This window comes from Pristiophorus japonicus, chromosome 7, assembly GCF_044704955.1.
Source record: "Pristiophorus japonicus isolate sPriJap1 chromosome 7, sPriJap1.hap1, whole genome shotgun sequence".
NCBI classification, from domain to species: domain Eukaryota; kingdom Metazoa; phylum Chordata; class Chondrichthyes; family Pristiophoridae; genus Pristiophorus; species Pristiophorus japonicus.
Genome location: NC_091983.1, coordinates 158,119,654 through 158,145,347, shown reverse-complemented (window position 1 = coordinate 158,145,347; position 25,694 = coordinate 158,119,654). Strand labels below are relative to the sequence as shown.

General features: G+C 45.6%; 1 protein-coding gene across 1 annotated transcript in view; it reads left to right on the top strand.

Moving 5' to 3' along the window:
- The first annotated feature begins 736 nt into the window (after positions 1-736).
- Positions 737-25,694, top strand: part of LOC139266646 (fibrocystin-like) — a 630,313-nt gene continuing 605,355 nt past the window's right edge. The window contains 5 exon segments of the mRNA XM_070884234.1: positions 737-773; positions 1,151-1,252; positions 3,594-3,738; positions 5,716-5,830; positions 24,256-24,531. Of these exon segments, the coding sequence (XP_070740335.1) occupies positions 737-773; positions 1,151-1,252; positions 3,594-3,738; positions 5,716-5,830; positions 24,256-24,531 (675 nt within the window).

Sequence of the window (25,694 nt, the reverse complement as noted above, 5' to 3'; positions counted from 1 at the left end):
CGGGCCGGCTGGCCGAAGGGACCCGGAGTCTGAGGCTGGGCCGGGCCCTCTGGCCGAAGGGACCTGGAGTGTGAGGCTGGGCCGGGCCCTCTGGCCGAAGGGACTCGGAGTGTGAGGCTGGGCCGGGCCCTCTGGCCGAAGGGACCCGGAGTGTGAGGCTGGGCCGGGTCAGCTGGCCGAAGGGACCCGGAGTGTGAGGCTGGGCCGGGCCCTCTGGCCGAAGGGACCCGGAGTGTGAGGCTGGGCCGGGCCGGCTGGTAGAAGGGACCCGGAGTGTGAGGCTGGGCCGGGTCAGCTGGCCGAAGGGACCCGGAGTGTGAGGCTGGGTCAGGCCGGCTGGCCGAAGGGACCCGGAGTGTGAGGCTGGGTCAGGCCCTCTGGCCGAAGGGACCTGGAGTGTGAGGCTGGGTCAGGTCGGCTGGCCGAAGGGACCTGGAGTGCGTCTCACCCATTGCCTCAGACACGGCCGCCTCCTCTGGGCATATAGTGCAGCAGTCACCTGCCGAATGCAGATAAGTGTTGCATGTTGAGAAGTGGCGGACAGCCCTCGATTTGTGGCCTGGAATGATCCAAGTGCATAAAATGAAAGTGCAGCTGTAACCTTTACTTCAACTGACAAAGCAGTCCTCCTGACGCTTCTAGGTTGCAGGTCTGCTTTTACTAACTCACAGATCTCGGTTACAACTTCTTTGCGGAAACGCAGCCTTCTCACAGTCTGCATTACTCAGGTGCAGGTATGAACGCCTGTCTCGATAGACACAAAAGAAAATATCGTAACTAACTGAGTTACACTGGTGCAGAAACTTTGGGGAAACTTAGGCTACAAAAAATGGAATGCTCCAAAAAAACGGCGCAGATAACTGGGGAAAGTTGAGCCCTGCGTTTGTATTTGTCCTAATGGGACCATAGGAAAGTGATGGCTTGGACTTTCACAATAATGACAGTAGCTTTGAGATCAGTTTGCTAATCTCCAATTAGTACTGCAACCAAGGAGGTTACACTTTCACATAACAGTTTATATAAATGGAGTAGTCTGAATCAGTGATCACTCAATTGCTTAACAGCTTTCAGAGTGTTGCTGGTTGCTAAATAAACCATCTGGCTGGACCTCCAAACTGTTGGACTTTGCTTCTTTATTTTTTAAATGTAGAAATCCTGCCAGTTAATCCAGTGTCTGGGAGTTTGGCAGGAGGGACTGAAATCACCATCACAGGAAACTTCTTCAATGATCTCCTCACTGTCACTGTTGCAGGTAACTGTACATTACCTTACTTTGTTTTTATGTTTATAAAGATAGGCAGTGATACTGCTGGGGAGTATACTCTGTTTCGTCTCTTTTACAGCTACCATCCTTTAGTATTAATGTGGAAATGGATGTTGAAAGGGTTAATTCAGCCCATGATTAGCTTCATGAGAAACATTAGATAAAATTGTTAATCTCTGAGCACGCATTCGACTGTTTATCTGTAAATCTGCAGCGGTAGATGGAAAATAATTCACATTGAACTGATTTTTAATAAAGCTTTTAATTTATTTATTACAACGTAGTACAAACTTTAAAAATCTTGCTTTCAAATAGGAGACCAACCCCACTCCAGAGACATGAACAAATCACTCCATTATAACATGTTATCTTAAATCTCCCACCAACAAACACGAGACCACTTCAATGTCTGATATCAAAGATATTAATCCCTTGAGTTGTCCCAAGTTTGCATTGTCCTATTTCATATTCTACCCCTTTTAATCTTTGTGATCTTTCACACTCCAAATTGTCCTATATGTCCTTCCTTGCATTATTATACGCCAGCCTTTTTAGATTCATATTATCCATGAATTCATTCTCACAAAGGGCTTTACTCAGCACAATCTTCAACAAAATCTTCTTTCAGCAGGCTCAGGACTTTGCTTTTACTGTTACAGGAACTCCCTGTACAAAAACAAGGTACAGTTCGACAGAAATAGTCTGCACAACAGGATCCAATCAACATTCAACAGGATCGATGAGGCCTCATCCAGGTACAATTTGTTGCTGGATGATAATGAATTTCAGGTTAACTACTTCCTTTACAGCACATTTATTATTACACAGTTTAGAATCAGGTTCACTCGCAGGAAATGATCATAGAATATAACCATTGCTGTAGAATCACTACGGGATTTTCCTGATCTCCTGCCGTAACTTCAGTGGAAGAAAGGCAGAAACCCTGGAGAAACAGCATCATATGTTTTTAACCATCTATACCTTTTCTCTGGAGTTTTACCAATCTTCCACCGATGTTACAGCAAGAGATCGGGAGAACCTTGTGGAAATTCTCCTCCACTTTGGTCTGGTATCCAAGGGAAGGGCCAAGGCACTCAGTTCAAATACATGTTTGATTGGCAGCTCTTTTGAGTTTTCCAATTTCTTGTCCTGGTCAAATTTTGAAAGTATTTCTCAGCCTGTCTTGTTTCAATTGAACATTCCATCTGAAGTCATTCGAGAGCGGTAGATCGACTAGAGAGACTCCACGGATGATCAGCAACAAACTATCACATAAAGATTAATATTTAGTGGCACCTTGTGTCAGGTCAAGCTCACATGGCACTTTAGCATGGCAGACTTGTCTGTTACTTTCTATCTTCTGAAGTGGGATTGTCTGTAACTACTGTTAATCCACAGTGTGTCACAGCTTCTGTTCACTCCGGCCAAAGACCGCCCTAAGTGGAGGAAGAGCATCCGGGGAGGCGCTGAGCACCTTGAGTCTCGTCGCCGAGAACAAGCAGAAAACAAGCGCAGGCAGCGGAAGGAGCGTGCGGCAAACCAGACTCCCCACTCACCCTTTCCTTCAACGACTGTCTGTCCCACCTGTGATAGAGACTGTAATTCCCATATTGGACTGTACAGTTACCTGAGAACTCACTTTTAGAGTGGAAGCAAGTCTTCCTCGATTTTGAGGGACTGCCTATGATCACTTATCCATTTAGTGGTTAATAAATCTGTGGCAGTATATAACCTATGCCATGGTCCAATGAAGTGTTTATTTTACCACCTAGTAAAGTTGAGGAAGATCACCTGAGGTCATGTGGTACATACAGTAATGTGACATACAGTGTTGAGGGCTTTCTGTTCAACCCCTGGGTTGACTAAGAATTATTTAGATATTGGATAGGTAAGGGCAAACTCCAGTTTGTAAAAAGCAAGAGAAACTAAACCTGAGAAAAATATCTAGACTAAAAAAGTTAAAATCTAACATGTTTTATGATAAAGGCACTATATAAATGCAAATTGTTGCATATATTCAATTAACGACTGTCATGACTGACAGGTGCAGATGTCAGATAGCTCTGAACTTGATGCCCTCAATCAGAGGTCTGAGATTGTCTTATTTGGTAATTCTTTCTGAGGTACCAACAGCAAGATGACGTACAGGTTTTTGGCATGTTCGTCACCAATGTGACACTAAACATACAAAAGGACAATACAACTTTATACCATAAACTAAAAACAAGCAAAGTTTTTTTTCTTTTTTGCCTCTTAAAACACTTCATTATGGTTGTTCCCAGTTACAACACATACATGCGTCCTAATGTAATGTTTGGTTTTATTGCAGGAAACCGGGGTCTTCTGTTTGAGATGTGGGACAATGCGGAGCTTGGTGGTAACCTGACTGAAGCTATGCGTGGATACAGCTGGCAGTTTGTACCGAATGCCAGCAGTCCACAGCATTTCCCGACAGAAATAGTGAGGTCTTTCAGGTATGTGCTGTGCACTGCACAGATTAGGCTGTGCAATGACAATTATGAATTTAAAATTTTATATTGTTCGTCAATCTGTTATTCATGTAAATTTATCAATGTATGGTACGAGAGTGGTGGAAAATTGATCAATACTCCATTTCAACCATTTCAAGCATACCCAGTAGGATTGAGGTCCAAAGTAAAATGCAAAATCTGAATAAGACCGAACTGAACCGTCTTGGATTTATCAACAAAAATCAAGCTGACTTAAGGCCCAATTTCGAATCGGGTGATTTGTCTTTCCAATTAAAAAAAGGTTGTGCACTATACATGCACAAACACCACTTTTAGTGGGGGTTTTCTGGCTACATATTGTCCTGTTCTCAGCATCATTGGTGCAATCCGGGTGGAAAGAATACATTAATAGCCATTTTCTTTTGCTGTTATTATAATAATATAATTTGCCACCTCAGTGTTATAATTAAGTAGTTGCATTTTCCTTATTGGATTTCTCATTTCCCTCAACCTTATTTTCCACCCTGCCCCTCAACGACTATCTGTCCCACCTGTGACAGGGACTGTGGTTCCTGTATTGGACTGTTCAGCCACCTAAGGACTCATTTTTAGAGTGGAAGCGAGTCTTCCTCGATTCCGAGGGACTGCCTCTGATGGTGATTGGATTTCTTTGAAAGCTAATTATCCAGCTGAGCTCTATGTATGAAGATTTGACATATATGCCGGAACACCCAACATGTTAATAGGGGCTGAAATTCAGGCCTGGCAGAAACCTGGTGCACCGACGATATTTTTGCCTGTTTTCACCGCTGGGTGCGATGAGACGGCCTTCTGAGCGATTTTCTGCACTTTGAAGTTTTATTTGCGTCGGACTGGAAGCTGGTCATTATGGGGGCGGAAGTGCAGCTGGTGAGGGCGGAAGTTGGGGTGGGACCAAGTCTCTGCCGCTGTCACTCAGCGGTGGAGCGGTGGTGAAGTCAGTGCACATGTGCATCACCACATTTCTCCCCTCGTTTAAAGGGGAGAGAATCGGCGATTCTGTAGGTTCGGCCACTGGACCACCGGGGAGGGTTTCGGCCAGGCCAGTGGCCTGGCACCCTGTTAGTGGCCCGGCCGAATTCAGGGCAATAATTCTCCGGCTGATCGGGAAGTCGCCCGGCAAAAACAACATGGCGGCTGCGGCAGTGCGCCCTCCCCTTGAAGAGCCTCCATGCTGCCATGTTGCACACACACAGAACAAGGTGCCCCCGACAGAGAAAGCTGTCGGGGGCACCACGTGGCAGAGCAAAGGTTTTTGGAGGTAAATTTGAGGCGGATTGCAATGGAGGTGTGGGATAGCGGCGGTGCATGCTTTGATGATGCGCTTGTGGCGGTCGGCAGCAACGGGACGGAAGTGGGGACAGACCGAAAAATCCCCGAGCTGAATTTTGGTCGTGGCGTCCAATAGACTGCAACGTGGCGGCCACAAACCGGCGGTAACGGGCCTTATCCGGACCCTGAATTTCGGCCCCATAATATCTTCCCCCTTTACACCAGTCTAATGTCTTAAACATGTGATCGCTCTCAGTGAAACTGGTACATCCATGCCTTTCAGTATCACATTTAGGGTTTTTGTCCATTAGAAAAAGGATTGAGAATCTCGAACTCATTTAACTGAGGATCTTTATCAGGCATCCTATGTCAGTCACTTAGCTTCATGCACGCTTTCCCCAGTTAGGAATATGATGAGGAGGGCTCCTATTTGATATTTTACAACTCTAAGACAGCTTGTCAAGAAACTAATGAGAAGTGTTCTGGTATGGGATGAAATGGGCAGAGATTGAGCATGACAAAAAAAAGCAATTGTTCGAATTGCAGATGGCCAGGTTGCACATAGTAGACTTTACAAATTTCCTATTTATAAATAAACTCCATCAAAAGAAGTGTGTACAGGAAATGAATGTAGCTGAATCTCATCATTATCATCTGATTCTAATACAGTGCACGGTTGCGTGGATATTTTGTGGCACCAGATACCAATAACTACACATTCTGGATCCAGGCATATGGAAAGGCTGAACTCTACCTCAGCCAGTCAGAAGATGCCACAGAAAAGGTGAGAGTGAACGGACAGCTCAAGTTTCATACATTTGGACTAAATGCCAATTCTACTTCCAAATCCTGAATATTTAATCTCACCAATTATAGACCATAGCCACTACTTGATTGTCTTTTGCCCAAATGACAGTGTCAGCTGTGGCTCTCCAGTGACACTCCAGTGCAGTGCTGAGTGAATGCTGGGGCTGTCGGAGGTGCCGTCTTTCAGATGAGATGTTAAATCGAGGTCCAGTCTGCCCTCTCAGGTGGATGTAAGAAATCCCATGACACTATTTTGAAGAAGAGCAGGGGAGTTATCCCAGTGTCCTGGCCAATATTTACCCCTTAATCAACATCACAAAAACAGATTATCTGGTCATTAATACATTGCTGTTTGTGGGAACTTGCTGTGCGCAAATTGGCTGCCACGTTTTCTACATTACAACAGTGACAACACCTCAAAAAGTACTTCATTGGCCAGGCGCAGAAGTCTCGCCTCTCACGAGAAATTGGGGTTACCGTCACTGAAAGGAAATGGAGCGCAAAATGAAGCGCTGCACTTCATTTTTGGGGTGCTCCCGGAGCGTGGCACACTGCTACGCACTGGGCCCGTGAAGCACTGCCACGTAGGAGGGGCTCTTCCCTAATCAAGCTACAACCTCTGCATTACAAAAATGGGCCTACTTGGAGCACCGGGAAGCGGGGGTGCCATGCCAACAGCCCAGCACTCAAAGAGAGTGCCAGGCTGACCGAATGTGGCGCAGATCCCGCATTCAAAGCTCCCACGGGGCATAGCAAAACATTGGACAAATTTTTTTTTAAACCAATGCACCTCCCCTTTAACTATCGCTTACCCGAGCGGCCTAACACCTGGTTCACATCCCCTGAAGCTGTCGCTGGCATTTAATTTAGGGTCCGGGGCGCTGGTGTGGTCATTACTGGTGGAGTGGGGCGCGACAGGTTACTGCTGTCGATTCTGCGGGAGTCGTTAGTGATGCCGTGCCCGGGCGAAAAGACGTTTGCGTCCTGTTAGCGCCTCCCAGGGCGCAAAAGACACGAATTTCTAGGCCATAGATTCAACAAAACAACAACCTGTATTTATATAGCTTCACAGGAGTATTATAAAACCAAAAAATTGACACCGAGCCATTAAAGGAGAAATTAGGGCAGACAAAGAGATAGGTTTTAAGGAGCATCTTGAAGGAGGAAAGCAAGGTGGAGAGGTAGAGAGGTTTAGGCAGGGAGTTCCAGAGCTTAGGGCCCAAGCAACAGAAGGCATGGCCACCAATCGTTGAGCGATTAGAATCAGGAATGCTCAAGAGGGCAGAATTAGAGGAGCACGGACATCTCCGGGGGGGGGGGGGGGGATGGGCTGGAGGAGATTACAGAGATTGGGAGGGACAAGACCGTGGAGGGATTTGAAAACAAGGATGGGACAATTGCAATTGAGGCCTTGCTTAACTGGGAGCCAATATTAGGTCAGTGAGCACAGGGGTGATGGGTGAACGGAACTTGGTGCGAGTTAATACACGGTTTTGGATGACCTCAAGTTTATGAAGTGTAGAATGTGAAAAGCCAGCCAGGAGTATGTTGGAATAGTCAAGCCTAGAGGTAACAAAGGCATGGATGAGGGTTTCAACAGCTGATGAGCTGAGGTAAGTGCGATGTTACTGAGATGGAAATAGGCGGTCTTAGTTATGCTGCGGGTATGTGGTCAGAAGCTCATTCCAAGGTCAAATATATGACACCAAGGTTGGAAACAGTGTGGTTTAGCCTCAGACATATGTTCGGGAAAGGGATGGAGTCAATGGCTAGGGAACGAACTTTGTGGCGGGGAGCAAAAATAATGGCTTCGGTTTCCCCCAATATTTAATGGGAGAGCATTTCTACTCATCCAGAACTGGATGTCGGAAAGCCGTCTGACAATTTAGAAACTGTGGAGGGGTCGAGAGATGTGGTGGTAAGGTTGGGCTGGCTGTCATCAGCATATATGGGGAAACTGATGCTGTTTTTTCAGATCTTGTCGCCAAGGGACAGCATGTAGATGAGAATTAGGAGGGGGCCAAGGATAGATCCTTGGCGGACACCAGAGGTAACAATGCGGGGCCGGGCCATTGCAGGTGATTCTCTGGCTACGATAAGATTGATAAGAATGGAACCAGGCGAGTGCAATTCCACCCAGCTGGGCGACGGTGGAGAGATGTTGGAGAAGGATAGGGTGGTCAGCTGTGTTAAAGGCTATAGACAGCTCCTATTGAGTCTGCCTCCAGTACCCTATCAGGCAGTGCTTTCCAAATTCTAACCAGTCGTTGCATAAAAAAGGTTATCCTCATGTCGCCTCGGGTTCTTTTGCCAATTACCTTAAATCTGTGTGCTCTTGTTAACGACCCTTCAGCCATTGGAAACAGTTTGGGGTAGAAATTCAATGGGTTAAGTCCCCTGGAAAAGGTCGGAACAGGGGCGCTCAAGTGGTTTGGAGCCACAAGCACCGGCATTCGCGCCATAGGGCACATTCAGTGTGCCAGTACAGGCGGCATTGACCAGTACCACCCGGGAGCACGAGCCAGTGTACAACGCCCTCGGTTTTGGTATCGCAATGATTTTTGGTTGGCACTGACCCTGTAGCGCCCTGTAGCGTTCCCTTGTGGGACCGTCTGGGAAAGCGGGCGGTCCGAGCTGTTCTGGCGGCGGTGAGGGAAGGAATGAATACATGAGGTAAGTGTGATTGTTTTTCTTTTTTTCTTTTTGCGATTTAGGTTTATGTGGGGTGAGCAAGGTATTGGGAATGTTTTTTTGTGCTTTTTTTTGACAATTTCTTTCCCCCAGGGAAGCCTCTCTTAGTGTGCTCCGAGGCCGGCTCTTTAACTCAGAATTTTATGTTGCTCTGCCGGCCCAGTGCAATAAGAGAGGTGTGGAACGCCTGCCTTTGTGCTCCGCCTCACACTCAGGGCCCAGCTGCTGAATTTTGTGGCTGCAGACGCAAACCATTGCCCGCCACCATTAGTGCCCTAATTAGCCTCAAACCGAATTTCCATCTGTTATATATGTAAACCTGTAAATACCTTGTTTAACCACCAGAGGGCTCATCCCCTGGAGTCTCAAGGGATCCCACAATCCATTGGGAGCACCTGTACATAAGGAGGTCTCACAGGCTGGAGAGAGACTCTGGAGACCTGTAATAAAGGACTACGGTCACACATTACTTTGAGCTCACAGTATCTGGTCAGATTCTTTATTCAAGACATAACAACTGGCGACGAGATACAGATGACGAACCCCACCGCAACAATGCAGAGAACCATAAGCATCTTGGAGAAATTTTCAGAGGGAGATGATTGGGAAACCTTCGTGGAGCAACTCGACCAATACTTCGTGGCCAGTGACCTGGGAGGAGAAGCGAACGTTGCCAAACGAAGGGCGATCCTCCTCACCGTTTGCACCAACGTATGACCTCATAAAAAATCTGCTCACTCCAGTGAAACCCACAGAGAAGTCGTACGATGATTTGTGCATACTGGTCCGGATCTAAACCCGAAGGAAAGCTTTCTGATGGCGAGATACCGGTTCTACACATACAAGAGGTTTGAAGGCCAGGAAGTGGCGAGCTACATTGCTGAGCTAAGGCGCCTTGCAGGATATTGCGAATTTGAAGGACACTTGGAGAACATGCTCAGGAACTTCTTTGTACTTGGCATTGGCCATGAAGTAATACTTCGCAAACTTTTGACTGTAGAGAGCCCAACCTTGAGTAAAGCCATAGCGATAGCCCAGGCATTCATCATCACCAGTGACAATACCAAACAAATATCTCAGCACACGAGCTGCTGCAAGTACTGTGAACAAAGTAATGTTGTTTTCGAATCGTAACCTACAGGGCAGGACTCACATGCCTGCAGCTGCACGTCTGCAGATGTCTCAGAGTCCACCATCAAGGGTGGTAAATGCAAGGCCATTAACACCTTGTTGGCGCTGCAGAGGTGATCATCGGTTTCATTCATGCTGCTTCAAAGGATACGTTTGCAAGGGCTGTGGAACAATGGGACACCTCCAACGTATGTGCAGGCGAGCTGCAAACCCTGCTAATCCTGCAAACCACCATGTTGCAGAGGAGGACAGATCCACAGTGGATCACGATGAACCAGAGCCTCAGACTGAGGAGGCAGAGGTATATGGGGACCACAAAGTGTCCCGCGATAATGCTGAAGGTTGAACTAAATGGACTCCCGGTGTCAATGGAGCTGGACACGGATGCGAGCCAGTCTCTAATGAGCAAAAAGACTTTTGATAAATTGTGGTGCAGCAAGGCCTCAAGGCCAGTTCTGACTGCCATTCGTACTAAACTGAGAACGTACACAAAGGAACTGATTCCCGTAATCGGCAGTGCTACTGTAAAGGTCTACGATGGAGTGGTGCACAATTTACACTCTGGGTGGTACTGGCCGATGGCCCCACGCTGTTCGGCAGGAGCTGGCTGGGAAAGATATGCTGAAACTGGGATGATGTCCGAGCGCTCTCGTCCATCAACGAAACTTCATGTGCCCAGGTCCTAAACAAGTTCCCCTCGCTGTTCGAACCAGGTATCTGGAAATTCCAAAGAGCAAAAGTGCAGATCCACTTGATTCCGGAGGTACGCCCCATCCATCACAAGGTGAGAGCGGTACCATACATGATGAGCGAGAGGGTGGAGATCAAGCTGGACCAGCTGCAACGAGAAGGCATCATTTCGCCGATTGAATTCAACGAGTGGGGTAGTCCGATTGTTCTAGTCCTCAAGGAAAATGGCACCATCAGAATCTGTGGTGATTACAAAGTAACTATCAATCATTTCTCCCTGCAGGATCAATACCAGCTACCAAAGGCAGAAGACCTATTTGCGACGCTGGCGGGAGGAAAGACGTTCACGAAGCTGGACTTGACCTCGGCCTACATGATGCAGGAGCTGGAGGAATCATCAAAGGGCCTCACCTGCATCAACACACACCGTGGTCTTCCAGGACGACATCTTGGTTACAGGTCGAGACACCGTCGAGCACCTGCAGAACCTGGAGGAGGTTTCTTAGTCGGCTTAATCATGTGGGGCTCAGGTTAAAATGCCCAAAGTGCTTTTTCCTGGCACCTGAAGTGGAGTTCCTGGGGAGAAGAATCGCGGCGGACGGCATCAGGCCCACCGATTCGAAGACGGAGGCAATGAAGAACGCACCCAGATCACAGAACGTGACGGAGCTGCGGTTGTTTCTAGGATTCCTGAACTACTTTGGTAACTTCTTACCGGGTCTTAGCACATTGTTAGAACCACTGCACTCTTTACTGTGTAAAGGAGATGAATGGGTATGGGGTAAAAGCCAAGAAAATGCCTTTGAGAAAGCTAGGAAACTGTTATGCTCAAACAACTTGCTTGTGTTGTATGATCCATGTAAGTGTTTGGTACTAGCATGTGATGCGTCATCGTACTGTGTCGGGTGTGTATTGCAACAAGCTAATGAATCTAGGAAATTGCAACCGGTTGCTTATGTGTCCAGAAGTCTGTCTAAGGCTGAGAGAGCCTACAGCATGATCGAAAAAGAAGCGTTAGCATATGTTTATGAGGTAAAGAAAATGCATCGATACCTGTTTGGGCTAAAATTCGAATTGGAAACTGACCATAAACCACTTATATCCCTGTTCTCTGAGAGTAAAGGGATGTATACCAATGCATCGGCCCACATCCAGAGATGGGCGCTCACGTTGTCCGCATACAACTACGCCATCCGCCACAGGCCAGGCACAGAAAACTGTGCAAATGCTCTTGAGGAGGTGCCTGGAGAGGCAGTCGGAACTTCAGCGAGAGGCCTATAAAGGCACAGCAGGGAGTCCAGGGAGCAGCATCGAGGAGGTGCATGGAGAGGCAGTCGGGACTTCGGCGAGAGGCCTATAAAAGGCACATCAGGGAGTCTGGGGCCCAGCGTCGAGGAGGTGCGTGGAGAGGCAGTCGGGACTTCGGCGAGAGGCCTATAAAAGGCACAGCAGGGAGTCAGGGGCCCAGCGTCGAGGAGGTGCGTGGAGAGGCTTGTGCAGCTAGAGGGAGAAGGCAAAAAAGAAGTAGAAAGAAAACGAAAGGTGACATCACAGCCAAGGGGTTAAGAGATTGGCTGGTGATTGGTAAGTAGTTTTTCTTTTTATTTTCGATATCAGTAAGTAAACTTTTAACATTGTTGTTGCCAATTTAAGTGTATCTAAGGGTTAAGTCATGGCAGGAGAGCTCGGACACGTGTTTTGCGGCTCCTGTACTATATGGGAACTCAGGGATGCTTCCAGTCTTCCTGACGACTACGTGTGCGGGAAGTGTATCCGGCTGCAGCTCCTGACGGACCGCATTGCGGCACTGGAGCTGCAGGTGGATTCACTCTGGAGCATCTACGATGCTGAGAATGACGTGAATAGCACGTTTAGTGAGTTGGTCACACGGCAGGTAAAAGGTATACAGCCAGATAAGGAATGGGTGACCAACAGGAAGAGTAGAGCAAGGAAGGTAGTGCAGGAGTCCCCTGCGGTCATCCCCCTGCAAAATAGAGACACCGCTTTGCGTACTGTTGAGGGGGATGACTCATCAGGGGAGGGCTGCAGCAGCCAAGTTCATGGCACCATGGGTGGCTGCACAGGAGGGCAGGAAAAAGAGTGGGAGAGCAATAGTGATAGGGGATTCAATTGTAAGGGGAATAGATAGGCGTTTCTGCGGCCGCAACCAAGACTCCAGGATGGTATGTTGCCTCCCTGCTGCAAGGGTCAAGGATGTCTCGGAGTAGGTGCAGGACATTCTGAAAATGGAGCGTGAACAGCCAGTTGTCGTGGTGCATACGATATAGTTAAAAAACGGGATGAGGTCCTACGAAACGAATTTAGGGAGCTAGGAGCTAAATTAAAAGTAGGACCTCAAAAGTAGTAATCTCAGGATTACGACCAGTGCCACATGCTAGTCAGAGTAGGAATCACAGGATAGCTCAGATGAATACGTGGCTTGAGGAGTGGTGCAGAAGGGAGGGATTCAAATTCCTGGGACTTGGAACCGGTTCTGGAAGAGGTGGGACCAGTACAAACCGGACGGTATGCACCTGGGCAGGACCGGAACCAATGTTATAGGGGGAGTGTTTGCTAGTGCTGTTGGGGAGGAGTTAAACTAATATGGCAAGGGGATGGGAACCTATGCAGGGAGACAGAGGGAAATAAAATGGAGTCAGAAGCAAAATATAGAAAGGAGAATAGTAAAAGTGGAGGGCAGAAAAACCCAAGGCAAAAACCAAAAAGGGCCACATTACAGCAAAATTCTAAAGGGGCAAAGTGTGTTAAAAAAACAAGCCTGAAGGCTCTGTGCCTCAATGCGAGGAGTATTCGGAATAAGGTGGATGAATTAACTGCGCAGATAGCAGTTAATGGATACGATGTGATTGGCATCACGGAGACATGGCTCCAGGGGGACCAAGGCTGGGAACTCAACATCCAGGGGTATTCAGCATTTAGGAAGGATAGACAGAAAGGAAAAGGAGGCGGAGTGGCGTTGCTGGTTAAAGATGAAATCAATGCAATTGTAAGGAAGGACATTAGCTTGGATGATGTGGAATCGGTATGGGTGGAGCTGCGGAATTCCAAAGGGCAGAAAACATGAGTGGGAGTTGTGTATAGATCACTAAATAGTAGTAGTGAGGTTGGGGACAGCATCAAACAAAAAATAAGGGATGTGTGCAAAAAAGGTACAGCAGTAAGCATGGGCGACTTTAATCTTCATATAGATTGGGCTAACCAAACTGGTCGAGGAGGATTTCCTGGAGTATATTAGGGATGGTTTTCGAGACCAATATGTCGAGGAACCAACCAAGGAGCTGGCCATCCTAGATTGGGTGATGTGTAATGAGAAGGGACTAATAAGCAATCTTGTTGTACGAGGCCCCTTAGGGAAAAGTGACCATAATATGGTAGAATTCCTTATTAAGATGGAGAGCGACAAGTTTAATTCGGAAACTAGGGTCCTGAACTTAAGGAAAGGTAACTTCGACGGTATGAGGCGTGAATTGGATAGAATAGACTGGCAAATGATACTCAAAGGGTTGACGGTGGATAAGCAATGGCAAACATTTAAAGATCACATGGATGAACTTCAGCAAATGTACATCCCTGTCTGGAGTAAAAATAAAATTGGGAAGATGGCTCAACCATGGCTAACAAAGGAAATTAAGGATAGTGTTAAAGCCAAGGAAGAGTCATATAATTTAGCTAGAAAAAGCAACAAACCTGAGGACTGGGAGAAATTTAGAATTCAATAGAGGAGGACCAAGGGTTTAATTAAGAGGGGGAAAATAGAGTATGAGAGGAAGCTTGCAGGGAATATACAAACTGACTGCAAAAGCTTCTATAAATATGTGAAGAGAAAAAGATTAGTAAAGACAAACGTAGGTCCCTTGCAATTGGATTCAGGTGAATTTATAATGGGGAACAAAGAAATGGCAGACTAATTGAACCAATACTTCGGTTCTGTCTTCACGAAGGAAGATACAAATAACCTTCCGAAGGTACTCAGGGACAGTGGGTCTCGTGAGGAGGAAGAACTGAAGGATATTCTTATTAGTTGGGAAATTGTGTTCGGGAAATTGTTGGGATTGAAGGCCAATAATCCCCGGGGCCTGATAGTCTGCATTCCAGAGTGCTCAAGGAAGTGGCCCTAGAAATAGTGGATGCATTGGTGATCATTTTCCAACAATCTATCAACTCTGGATCTGTTCCCATGGACTGGAGGGTAGCTAATGTAACACCACTTTTTAAAAAAGGAGGGAGAGAGAAAATGGGTAATTATAGACCAGTTAGCTTGACATCAGTAATGGGGAAAATGTTGGAATCAATCATGAAGGATGAAATAGCAGCGCATTTGGAAAGCAGTGACAGGATCGGACCAAGTCAGCATGGATTTATGAAAGGGAAATCATGCTTGACAAATCTTCTGGAATTTTTTGAGGATGTAACTAGCAGAGTGGACAAGGGAGAACCAGTGGATGTGGTGTATTTGGACTTTCAAAAGGCTTTTGACAAGGTCCCGCACAAGAGATTGTTGTGCAAAATCAAAGCACATGGTATTGGGGGTAATATACTGACGTGGATAGGGAACTGGTTGGCAGACTAGAAGCAGAGAGTCGGGATAAACGGGGCCTTTTCGGAATGGCAGGCAGTGACTAGTGGAGTGCCGCAGGGCTCAGTGCTGGGACCTCAGCTCTTTACAATATACATTAATGATTTGGGTGAAGGAATTGAGTGTAATATCTCCAAGTTTGCAGATGACTTTAAGCTGGGTGGTGGTGTGAGCTGTGAGGAGGATGCTAAGAGGCTGCAGGGTGACTTGGACAGGTTAGGTGAGTGGGCAAATGCATGGCAGATGCAGTATAATGTGGATAAATGTGAGGTTATCCATTTTGGGGGCAAAAACACGAAGTCAGAATATTATCTGAATGGCGGCAGACTAGGAAAAGGGGAGGTGCAATGAGACCTGGGTGTCATGGTACATCAGTCACTGAAATTGGGCATGCAGGTACAGCAGGCGGTAAAGAAGGCCAGTGGTATGTTGGCCTTCATAGCTAGGGGATTTGAATATAAAAGCAGGGAAGTCTTAATGCAGTTGTACAGGGCCTTGGTGAGGCCTCACCTGGAATATTGTGTTCAGTTTTGGTCTCCTAATCTGAGGAAGGACGTTCTTGCTATTGAGGGAGTGCAGCGAAGGTTCACCAGACTGATTCCAGGGATGGCTGTGCTGTCATATGAGGAAAGATTGGATCAACTGGCCCTTTATTCAATGGAGTTGAGAAGGATGAGAGGGGATCTCATAGAAACATCTAAGATTCTGACGGGACTGGACAGGTTACATGCGGGAAGAATGTTCCTGATGTTGGGGAAATCCAGAACCAGGGGACATAGTCTTAGGATAAGGGTTAGGCCATTTAGGACTGAGATGAGGAGAAACTTCTTCACTCAGAGAGTTGTTAACCTGTGGAATTCCCTGCCACAGAGAGTTGTTGATGACAGTTCACTGGATATATTCAAGAGGGAGTTAGATATGGCCCTTACGGTTAAGAGGATCAAGGGATATGGAGAGAAAGCAGGAAAGGGGTACTGAAGGAATGATCAGCCATGATCTTATTGAATGGCGGTGCAGGCTTGAAGGGCCAAATGCCACCCAGCTTAGTGTCATCTGCAAACTTGGAGATATTACACTCAATTCCTTAATTTAAACCATTAATGTATATTGTAAATAGCTGGGGTCCCAGCACTGAGCCCTTGGCACCCCAGTAGTCACTGCCTGCCATTCTGAAAAGGACCCGTTTAACCCGACTATCTTCTTCCAGTCTGCCAACCAGTTCTCTATCCACATCAGTACATTACCCCCAATACCATGTGCTTTGATTTTGCACAGCAACCTCTTGTGTGGGACCTTGTCAAAAGCCTTTTGAAAGTCCAAATACACCACATCCACTGGTTCTCCCTTGTCCACGCTACTAGTTACATCCTCAAAAAATTCCAGAAGAATTGTCAAGCATGATTTCCCTTTCATAAATCCATGCTGACTTGGACCGATCTTGTCATTGCTTTCCAAATGCGCTGCTATTTCATCTTTAATAATTGATTCCAACATTTTCCCCACTACGATGTCAGGATAACCAGTCTATAATTCTCCATTGTCTCTCTCCCTCCTTTTTAAAAAAGTGGTGTTGCATTAGCTACCCTCCAGTCCATAGGAACTGATCCAGAGTGATAGACTGTTGGAAAATGATCACCAATGCATCCACTATTTCTAGGGCCACTTCCTTAAGTACTCTGGGATGCAGACTATCAGGCCCCGGGGATTTATCGGCCTTCAATCACATCAATTTCCCTAACACAATTTCCCGCCTAATAAGGATTTCCTTCAGTTCTTCCTTCTCACTAGACCCTCGGTCCCCTAGTATTTCCAGAAGGTTATTTGTGTCTTCCTTCGTGAAGACAGAACCAAAGTATTTGTTCAACTAGTCTGCCATTTCTTTGTTCCCCATTATAAATTCACTTGAATCTGACTGCAAGGGACCTATGTTTGTCTTCACTAATCTTTTTCTCTTCACATATCTATAGAAGCTTTTGCAGTCGGTTTTGATGTTCCTGGCAAACTTCCTCTCGTACTCTATTTTCCCCCCTCCTAATTAAACCCTTTGTCCTCCTCTGCTGAATTCTAAATTTTTTCCAGTCCTCAGCTTTGCTGCTTTTTCTGGCCAATTTATATGCCTCTTCCTTGGATTTAACACTATCCTTAATTTCCCTTGTTAGACACGGTTGAGCCACCTTCCCTGTTTTATTTTTACTCCAGATAGGGATGTATAATTGTTGAAGTTCATCCATGTGATTTTTAAATGTTTGCCATTGCCTATCCACCGTCAACCCTTTAAGTATCACTCGCCGGTCTGTTCTAGCCAATTCACATCTCATACCATCGAAGTTACCTTTCCTTAAGTTCAGGACCCTAGTCTCTGAATTAATTGTGTCACTCTCCATCTTAATAAAGAATTCTACCATATTATGGTTACTCTTCCCCAAGGGGCCTCGCACAACAAGATTTCTAATTAGTCCCTTCTCATTACATATCACCCAGTCTAGGATGGCCAGCCCTCTAGTTGGTTCCTTGACATATTGGTCTAGAAAACCATCCCTAATACACTTCAGGAAATCTTCCTCCACCGTATTGCTGCCAGTTTGGTTAGCCCAATCTATATGTAGATTAAAGTCGCCCATGATAACTGCTGTACCTTTATTGCACACATCCATAATTTCTTGTTTGATGCTGTCCCCAACCTCACTATTACTGTTTGGTGGTCTGTACACAACTCCCACAAGCATTTTCTGCCCTTTCGTGTTCCGCAGCTCCACCCATACAGATTCCACATCATCCAAGCTAATGTCCTTCCTTACTTTTGCGTTAATTTCGTCTTTAACCAGCAACGCCATCCCACCTCCTTTTCCTTTCTGTCTATCCTTCCTGAATGTTGAATACCCCTGGATGTTGAGTTCCCAGCCTTAGTTACCCTGGAGCCATGTCTCCGTGATGCCAATTATATCATATTCATTAATTGCTGCCTGTGCATTTAATTTGTCCACCTTATTATGAATACTCCTCGCATTGAGGCACAGAGCCTCCAGGCTTTTCTTTTTAATACAAGGAACAAAGGCTCAGGAATTTTTGTCCTTGCCTTCTGAGGTTTACACTTTGCCCTTTTAGAATTTTGCTGTAATGTGGCCCTATTTGATTTTTGCCTTGGGTTTCTCTGCCCTCCACTTTTACTTTTCTTCTTTCTGTCTTTTACTTCTGTCCCCATTCTACGTCCCTCTCTCTCCCTGCATAGGTTTCCATCCCCCTGTGATATTAGTTGACCCCCTCCCCAACAGCACTAGCAAACAGTCCCCTTAGGACATTGGTTCCGGTCCTGCCCAGATGCAGACCGTCCGGTTTGAAGAGGGTAACTGAAGGCTCACTGCAGACTCGCCTATCCCGAGTCCTGTTTAGTTGCCGCACAAGACCCCACTCGCTCACTTGGGTTCCCACTGCTGAACTGCTCATGAAAAGGGCATTTAAGACAAGGCTCTCATTAGTCCATCCTGATCGACACAAACAGATAGAGAGCAGTCAGCTTCAACAGAATACATATCATGATCGCGCAAATGTGTCACGCGGAATCGAGATCAATGATCCTGTAGTTGTGTTGAACTATGGACAAGATCCCAAGTGGCTTCCCGGCACTGTTGTGGCCAAAGAGGGGAGCAAGGTGTTTCTGCTCAAACTTTCAAATAGACTCACCTGCAGAAAACACTTGGACCAAACCAAACTCAGATTCACGGACTATCCAGAACAACCCACAATAGCCTCTACCTTTTTCGATCCTCCAACACACACACAAGTGGCAACCGACCCAATGGTTGACCACGAAGCAGAACCCATCACCTGCAGCAGCCCAGCAGCACTAACCGCACCCAGCAGTCCTGCAAGACCAGCTGCGCAGCAACCCAGCGAGGGCCCATCAAACGACTCACCAAAACCAGCATTTGCACCGAGACGATCAACCAGGGAAAGGAAGGCCCAGATCGACTCACATTGTAACTGGTTACACTATTGACTTTGTGGAGGAGTGTTGTTATATATGTAAACCTGTAAATACCTTGTTTAACCACCCAGAGGGCTCATCTCCTGGAGTCCCAAGGAATCCCACAATCCCTTGGGAGCACCTGCATATAAGAAGGTGTCACAGGCTGGAGAGAGACTCTGGAGACCTGTAATAAAGGACTACGGTCACACTTTACTTTGAGCCTACAGTATCTGGTCAGATTCTTTATTCGAGACATAACACCACCCCTTTCTCTTTAGTTACTCCATCTATGCCTTCATGATTTTGAACACCTCTATCAAATCTCCTCTTTGACTTCTCTGCTCTAAGGAGAACAACTCCAGCTTCTCCAGTCTATGTAACTATAATCCCTCATGCCTGCAGCAATTCGAGTAAATATCTTCTGTACTTTCTCCAAAGCCTTCACATCCTTTCTAAAGTGTGGTGCCCAGAATTGGACACAATAATCCAGCTGGATTCTAAGTGTCATAAAGAATAAATAATTTTAAATTGTCTTGGAGGATTATGAAGGATTTGCTTCAAAAAAATTGAAGATCTAATTTTGCTAAGGGATATTTACTATGATAATTTTACAATTAGATGATTAAATCTCAATAAATGAGCTGCACTCTTACTTTTGTAAGACTATGGTTTGCTTTAAGCAAGTATAGACCAGTTCTGTTTTGGCCCTTCTGGTTAAGCTGGTATGGTCTTAGTCTGTAACATATCACTAAATCTGTAGTATTGTGAGTATGTCCTTGATACAACATGGTAAAAGATTAAGGCCTAGAAATTGGTGGCGGTAACACTCATGAGACACGAGACATTGCGCCAGGCACTGAAGTCTCTCCTCTTGCGATAAATTGAGGTTACTGCCCCGAAATGAAGTGGAGCGCTAAGTTAAGTGCTCCACTTGCTTCCTGGGGTGGGAGTGGGTCGCACGGCTTCGCAGTGCTATGCATTGGACTGTGTAGCACTGCCGTGTACAAGGGGCTCTTTCTTGAATTGAAGGGAAGGGCCCAAGCTGCGTACTCTGTATAATGGGAACCCACCTTCCTGGACCACCGGGGAGCAGAGTGCCGGGCTGAGCGATTGCAGCACTGACTCCACGACCAAAGCGGCACCGGAGCGGGAAGTGAAACGGGAGGTTTTTTTCATCAGCAGCCGCGTACCTCCCTTTAATTTTCGCCCTTGTAGCGGCCGGCCGCCGGCTCCACGTCCCTGAAGCTGTCCCTGTTATCGCCTGGCGCAGCTTCAGGGGGCGAAACCCAATATAGATGTCGGGGCTCTAACAGGGCGATGCGTACAGCAATGACATCACGATCTCTGGGCGCAGAAGATCGGGGCACAAAGGCGTAGTGCAGCCGCTAAACTCCCGTGGAATTTAACAGGAATCATTAGCGGTGCCGCGCCTGGTCACACAGTCATTTGTGCCCTGTTAATGCCCTGGTGGTGCGAACGGGAGGTGCAAATGCACCCAATTTCTCCCTCCAAATTCCTTGGAAGTTAAGTCTTTCCAAGCAGGATTGTCATAAAAGTCCTTTAAGGAGGGAAATCTGCCATCCTTACCTTGTCTGGCCTATATGTGACTCCAGCAGTGTAGTTGATTCTTACCTGCCCTCATAAATGGCCTAGCAAGCAACTCAGTTGTACCAAACCGTTACAAAGAATTATACAGTGGTTCCCCATCACCTTCTCAAGGGCAATTAGGGATGGGCAATAAATGCTGGCCTTGCCAATGATGGCCACATCCCAGGAACAAATATTGAAAAAAAAAGTGGGTGGGCAAAACTATGGCAGATGTAGTTGGGAAGCATGAGGTTATCCATTCTGGGTCCGAGAAAGACAAATTGGAATATGTTCTTAATGGCAAGAGACTAGGAGGTGTGGATGAGCAAGGAATTTTGGATATCCAGATACATAAATCACTTGTGCACAGGTACAAAGAGTAATCACAAAAGCTAACGGAAGGTTGGCTTATATCTCATAGGGACCTGCAATTGAAAAATTAGGAAGTGATGCTTTAGTTGTACAGACCTTCCATCAGACCACATCTGGAGTACTGTGTTTGGGCACCCAACCTCAGGAAATATATATTAGCCTTGGAAGGAGCAGAATGCAGATTCACCAGAATAATACCAAGGCTTCGAGGGTTAAGTTATGAGGGGAGGTTGCTTCAACTTGCTTTTTATTCCCTTGAATTTGGAAGGTTGACGAGTGATCTAATCGAGGGGTTTAAAATGAAAAAAAGGATTTTATAGGGTAGATGCAGAGAAACTATTTCCTCTGGGTGGTGGAATCCAGAACAAGAGGATATAATCCTAAAATTAGAGGCCATTTGGGAATGAAATAAGAGCATTTTTTTCACACAAAGGGTAGTGGAACTAGATTTTTGTTGGGTAACATTAGCAAAGGATATGGAGCAAAGATGGATAAATGGGGTTCAGGTACCGATCAGACATGATCCTATCAAAAGGCAGATAAGTCTTGAGGGGCTGAATGGCCTACTCCTGTTCCTATGTTCTTTCAAGAGTTGTTCATCCAAAATTATTTTTCGGCTCATCTTCAATGCTATCAATTGAAGTTTAGAATTTTGTCACTTGTCTTTTATCATCATTAAACTTCTAAAACTTATGGGACTAAATGTCATTCTTAGTCATAATTAGGAAGAAGAGGTGACCCTGATTTCAATAATTTGAAGGCGAAAAATTCAGTTTAGTTTGTAAGATACCTGAACTTTATTCACTTTGTGCACTTTTGGTTCAGATATACCTGACCCATTAAATTAATGCAATTCTGTGCACAGATTAACATTTTTTCTTCCGTGTTGCTATGTTGCTGCTTTATTTTCTACACGCAGTTATAGTAATGAGAGGTGGTAATGGCTGCACCAAGAAATGGAAAATGAGTGATAGTGGTCACCTAATTAGATTCCATCTTCATTATTCTGCTAAGGATTGAAATCCTAACAGCAGCCGGCAAGATTTATTTTTCTTAGGATTCTTAACAACTTTCAGAGAGGAAAGACAAACATGTCAACCTAAACCAAAATAGCCAAAGCTGACTAATACCTTCAAAAAGGCAACGCAGCATCAACACTGTCAACAACTCAAAAACAGCCCTGAAAATAGGCCTGCAACATATGGAGTTACAGAGAGGGTTCGATGGGACACAGTCTTCTCATTACATGAGCTGCAGGTATATTCCACATCCGACCAGTTTTATTGCAGTAAAACAATATATAGGTGTGTTTTCTGATAGCAGTGAGTTTAGAAATACCCGGAGAGGGATATAAGTATTGAAAGCGCAAGACGTATTTTCTGGTGGGGGTGGGGGAGGGGGTGGTGATGGGGGGAGCACCTGTTACTGTGCACCCCTAGAAAAATGTCCATTTGTTGACACTTTGGGGTCTAAATTCAACATTGCTGTGCCCATCTTATGGCTCTAAAATGGGCACAATGTTAACCAATTTAACAGGGCAGAGGCCCACACCCGACCTACATGTGCGCCTCAGCCACTGCTAAATTGGTCGGGGCCTTTTCTAAGCGACAGCGTCAGCCACCTGAAATGAGGGGAGATCTAATATCAATATTGAAATGGGGCATCTGCATTCATTTCAGGCCTGAATTGTTAAATTGTTTTACCCGAGTCAGAGCTTGCACATCGCAAGACCTTACTGGCTTTTCCGGATCTTGAGCAACCTAACTAGGGACCACTGGAGGCCAGTCAAAAAACAGCCCCAGAAATCTAAAAATTCTTGTATTTTGTAGAGGTGGAAGGAGCAGGAGTGTTCCTCCTGGCTCCACAAAAACAACTGCAGCCTGCTGTCGGCCTATCTTTACCCTCACCCTCACCCCCACCCCCCCCCCTCAATTGCCCCACCCTCCCCCAGACTTACCACGGGGCCTATGTGTGGGGCAAATTTAGGATGACCCGACAGGTGAGCTGCATCGGGACTTATGATCAGCACCTGCAGCTCACCTGATCTATTCTGATAAGCCGCGAGGCTGACTTTACTGAGCCAGTCCGTCTGTCGCACCGACGGAATTACTCTTGGTTCGGGTTTCGGCCCCTTTAGTTAGGGCGCTTACCAGCATTTTGGTGTCTACTGTCTTTCAAGCGAAAATCTTAATGTGGAAGGATTTTAAAATATGAAAATAAAGTAGTTGTACAGTCTCTGACGTGCTATGTCATAGGGCCATTTTCTAAGATTAACTCTATTTGGAATATCCTATTTTAATCCTTGTTCTAAACAAATACCAATATGGAGGTAGAACACAAATGGCTGGTGAAACACAAGCAGAACAATCTGTCGCAATAAATCAATTTAAAAGGCATGAGGTTGTCAAAAGCAGTGTTTTATAGCCATAAACCTTCTATTTCATGCCATACGTTGTACATTCTTGGTCACCTTACATAATCTAGACAGGTAAGTGTCACCCTAATTTCAAAGCAGACACACAAGCAGAATGGTAATCAGTCTGTCTGTGCTGCCAGTGCAAGCAGTGTGAATAGCACCTATCATACTTTCTCCCTGGCCTCAACTCTACAAATTCTGTCCTGTGATCCTATAATGTGGGCGCAATGGGAGTCATAACCTATTACATCGATGCAAATATCTCTAAATACTGCTGTTTGAATATTAATCTTTCTCATCAGAAACCATGCATCCGCATTTGTAATATATATTACACACAAAGAAAGAAAGACTTGCATTTAAATAGCACCTTTCACGATCACTGGACATCTCAGCGCTTTACAGCCAATGAAGTACTTTCGGAGTGTAGTCACTGTTGTAATGTGGGAAACGCGCCAAGTTCCCAGATAATGACCAGATAATCTGTTTTTGTTATGTTGATTGAGGGATAAATATTGGCCAGGACACTGGGGATAACTCCCCTGCTCTTTTTCGAAATAGTGCCATGGGATCTTTTAAGTCCACCTGGAGCAGACAGGGCCTCGGTTTAACATTTCATCCGAAAGATGGCACCTCCGACAGTGCAGCGCTCCCTCAGTACTGCACTGGAGTGTCAGTCTAGAATTATGTGCTCAAGTCTCTGGAGCAGGAGTTGCATCCACAACTTTCTGACTCAGAGTGCATATGTGCTACCCACTGAGTCACAGCTGACATGAGCCACAAAGCAAATCAAATCAAAATAGTACCAATTAAGAATAAAACAAAAGCTGGCATTATTTTTGGTTTGAAGAAGAATTCCCATAGCTTTGGTAAAGCAAGGTTCTTTGGATTAATAAGCTGAAATTTGTGCCACCTTCATACTTTGATCAGTGTTGATGTTTTTCTTTGAAGGTGAAGATTGCCTCCATCCCAAGTGCTATCTCCAAGTGGGCAGATAAGTGGGAATGCAACTGGGGTGAAGAGTGGCAGCAGAAATCCGAGAAAGTTCAACTGAGTGGAGGAAGGAAGTATTACATGGAAGCAATGTATTGTGGGAAGACCCTTACCACAGAAATGAAAGTTGGCATACAGCTGCATAATACTTGGTTAAATCCAGAGGTAATAAATACATACTACAGGGAGAGACAGGAGATTCGAGTCAGAGTGGACTGGCTTCCAGAAATACAGGTAAGTTGATGTGTATTTCATAATACTGTATTTGACAGACTATGCAATAGCTCTTATTTTGATTGCATCCACAGGGATAGACAGCAAGCGAAAGGTCGGTCAATGTATTCATCCATGTATTCTTTAAGTACCTCTTCTGAGAGCTGAAGCAAGATAATATTGTCCTAAAATTTACATAAGTGGCAGAAATGGTATTGTACACCTCAAGGCAAAATATGAGCATGTACAGTTTGAAAATAATATCCAGTAAGTAGATGACAAATTAGGCAAATGCAAAGCAGTTACTCTGTGACAATAGGGTTTCTGCCCCCTAGCATTGTTAAGTGTAACTGCTTATTCAGAAATGTCAATGTATACACAGTTATGATATTTGAGAATTTAAAAATTGAGTTACAGTACAACCAAAATTGAGTTGGCAAAGGTTTGGATTTGACTTAGGCTGATCATGCTGCTTTATATCTTTGTCCGGTTGTATCATCATGCCCATTTAATGTTCGAAAGGAGTAATAAATTATTTTAATTAAAATAGCAGAAATCGAGTAGCTGAATTAAATCTTAGTCATTGAGGCCTACATTGAGGCCTGCAGACAACCTAGGTCAGGATGTTTCTGACAATTACCATGATTCATGAGGTTTTCTTTGAAAGGAGGAGGATTTTTTAAAAAGTCGGTAAATAAAGCATACTCAGCCTTTTCCTCACATCCCTCCAGTTGCACAGTGCTAATTCTAACTCTATGGGATTGAGATTGGGAGGATGGGGGGAGCAATTGGGAGGGGATGATGCTGTAGGGCCATGTTAGGATAATTAATTTAGCCCCAAATTTTATTTTGTGACAGACTATAAATCAACATGAAGTTTAGCTACATGGGAATTGGAAAACAGATGGGAATAGGTCCAGCTTTGGTACCATCCAAGGTTGAATAGCTCATTAATACTCATGGTATAGATTCACAGTACGAAGAATAATCTGAAGGGTGAAGTGATGGAGAGCAGTCAGGAAGCAGTGAGGCGAACTCCAACAGGTCTTTAACCCAGCAAGTTTAGGAGAGCTGAGAAAATTGATTCCCCCCACCGCCACCCCCCCTCCCTTGCCCCCCCTCCCCCCCCTGCCGCCCCAGTGACAATAACACCATCGTCTTGCACTTGTTTCTCTAATTTGAAC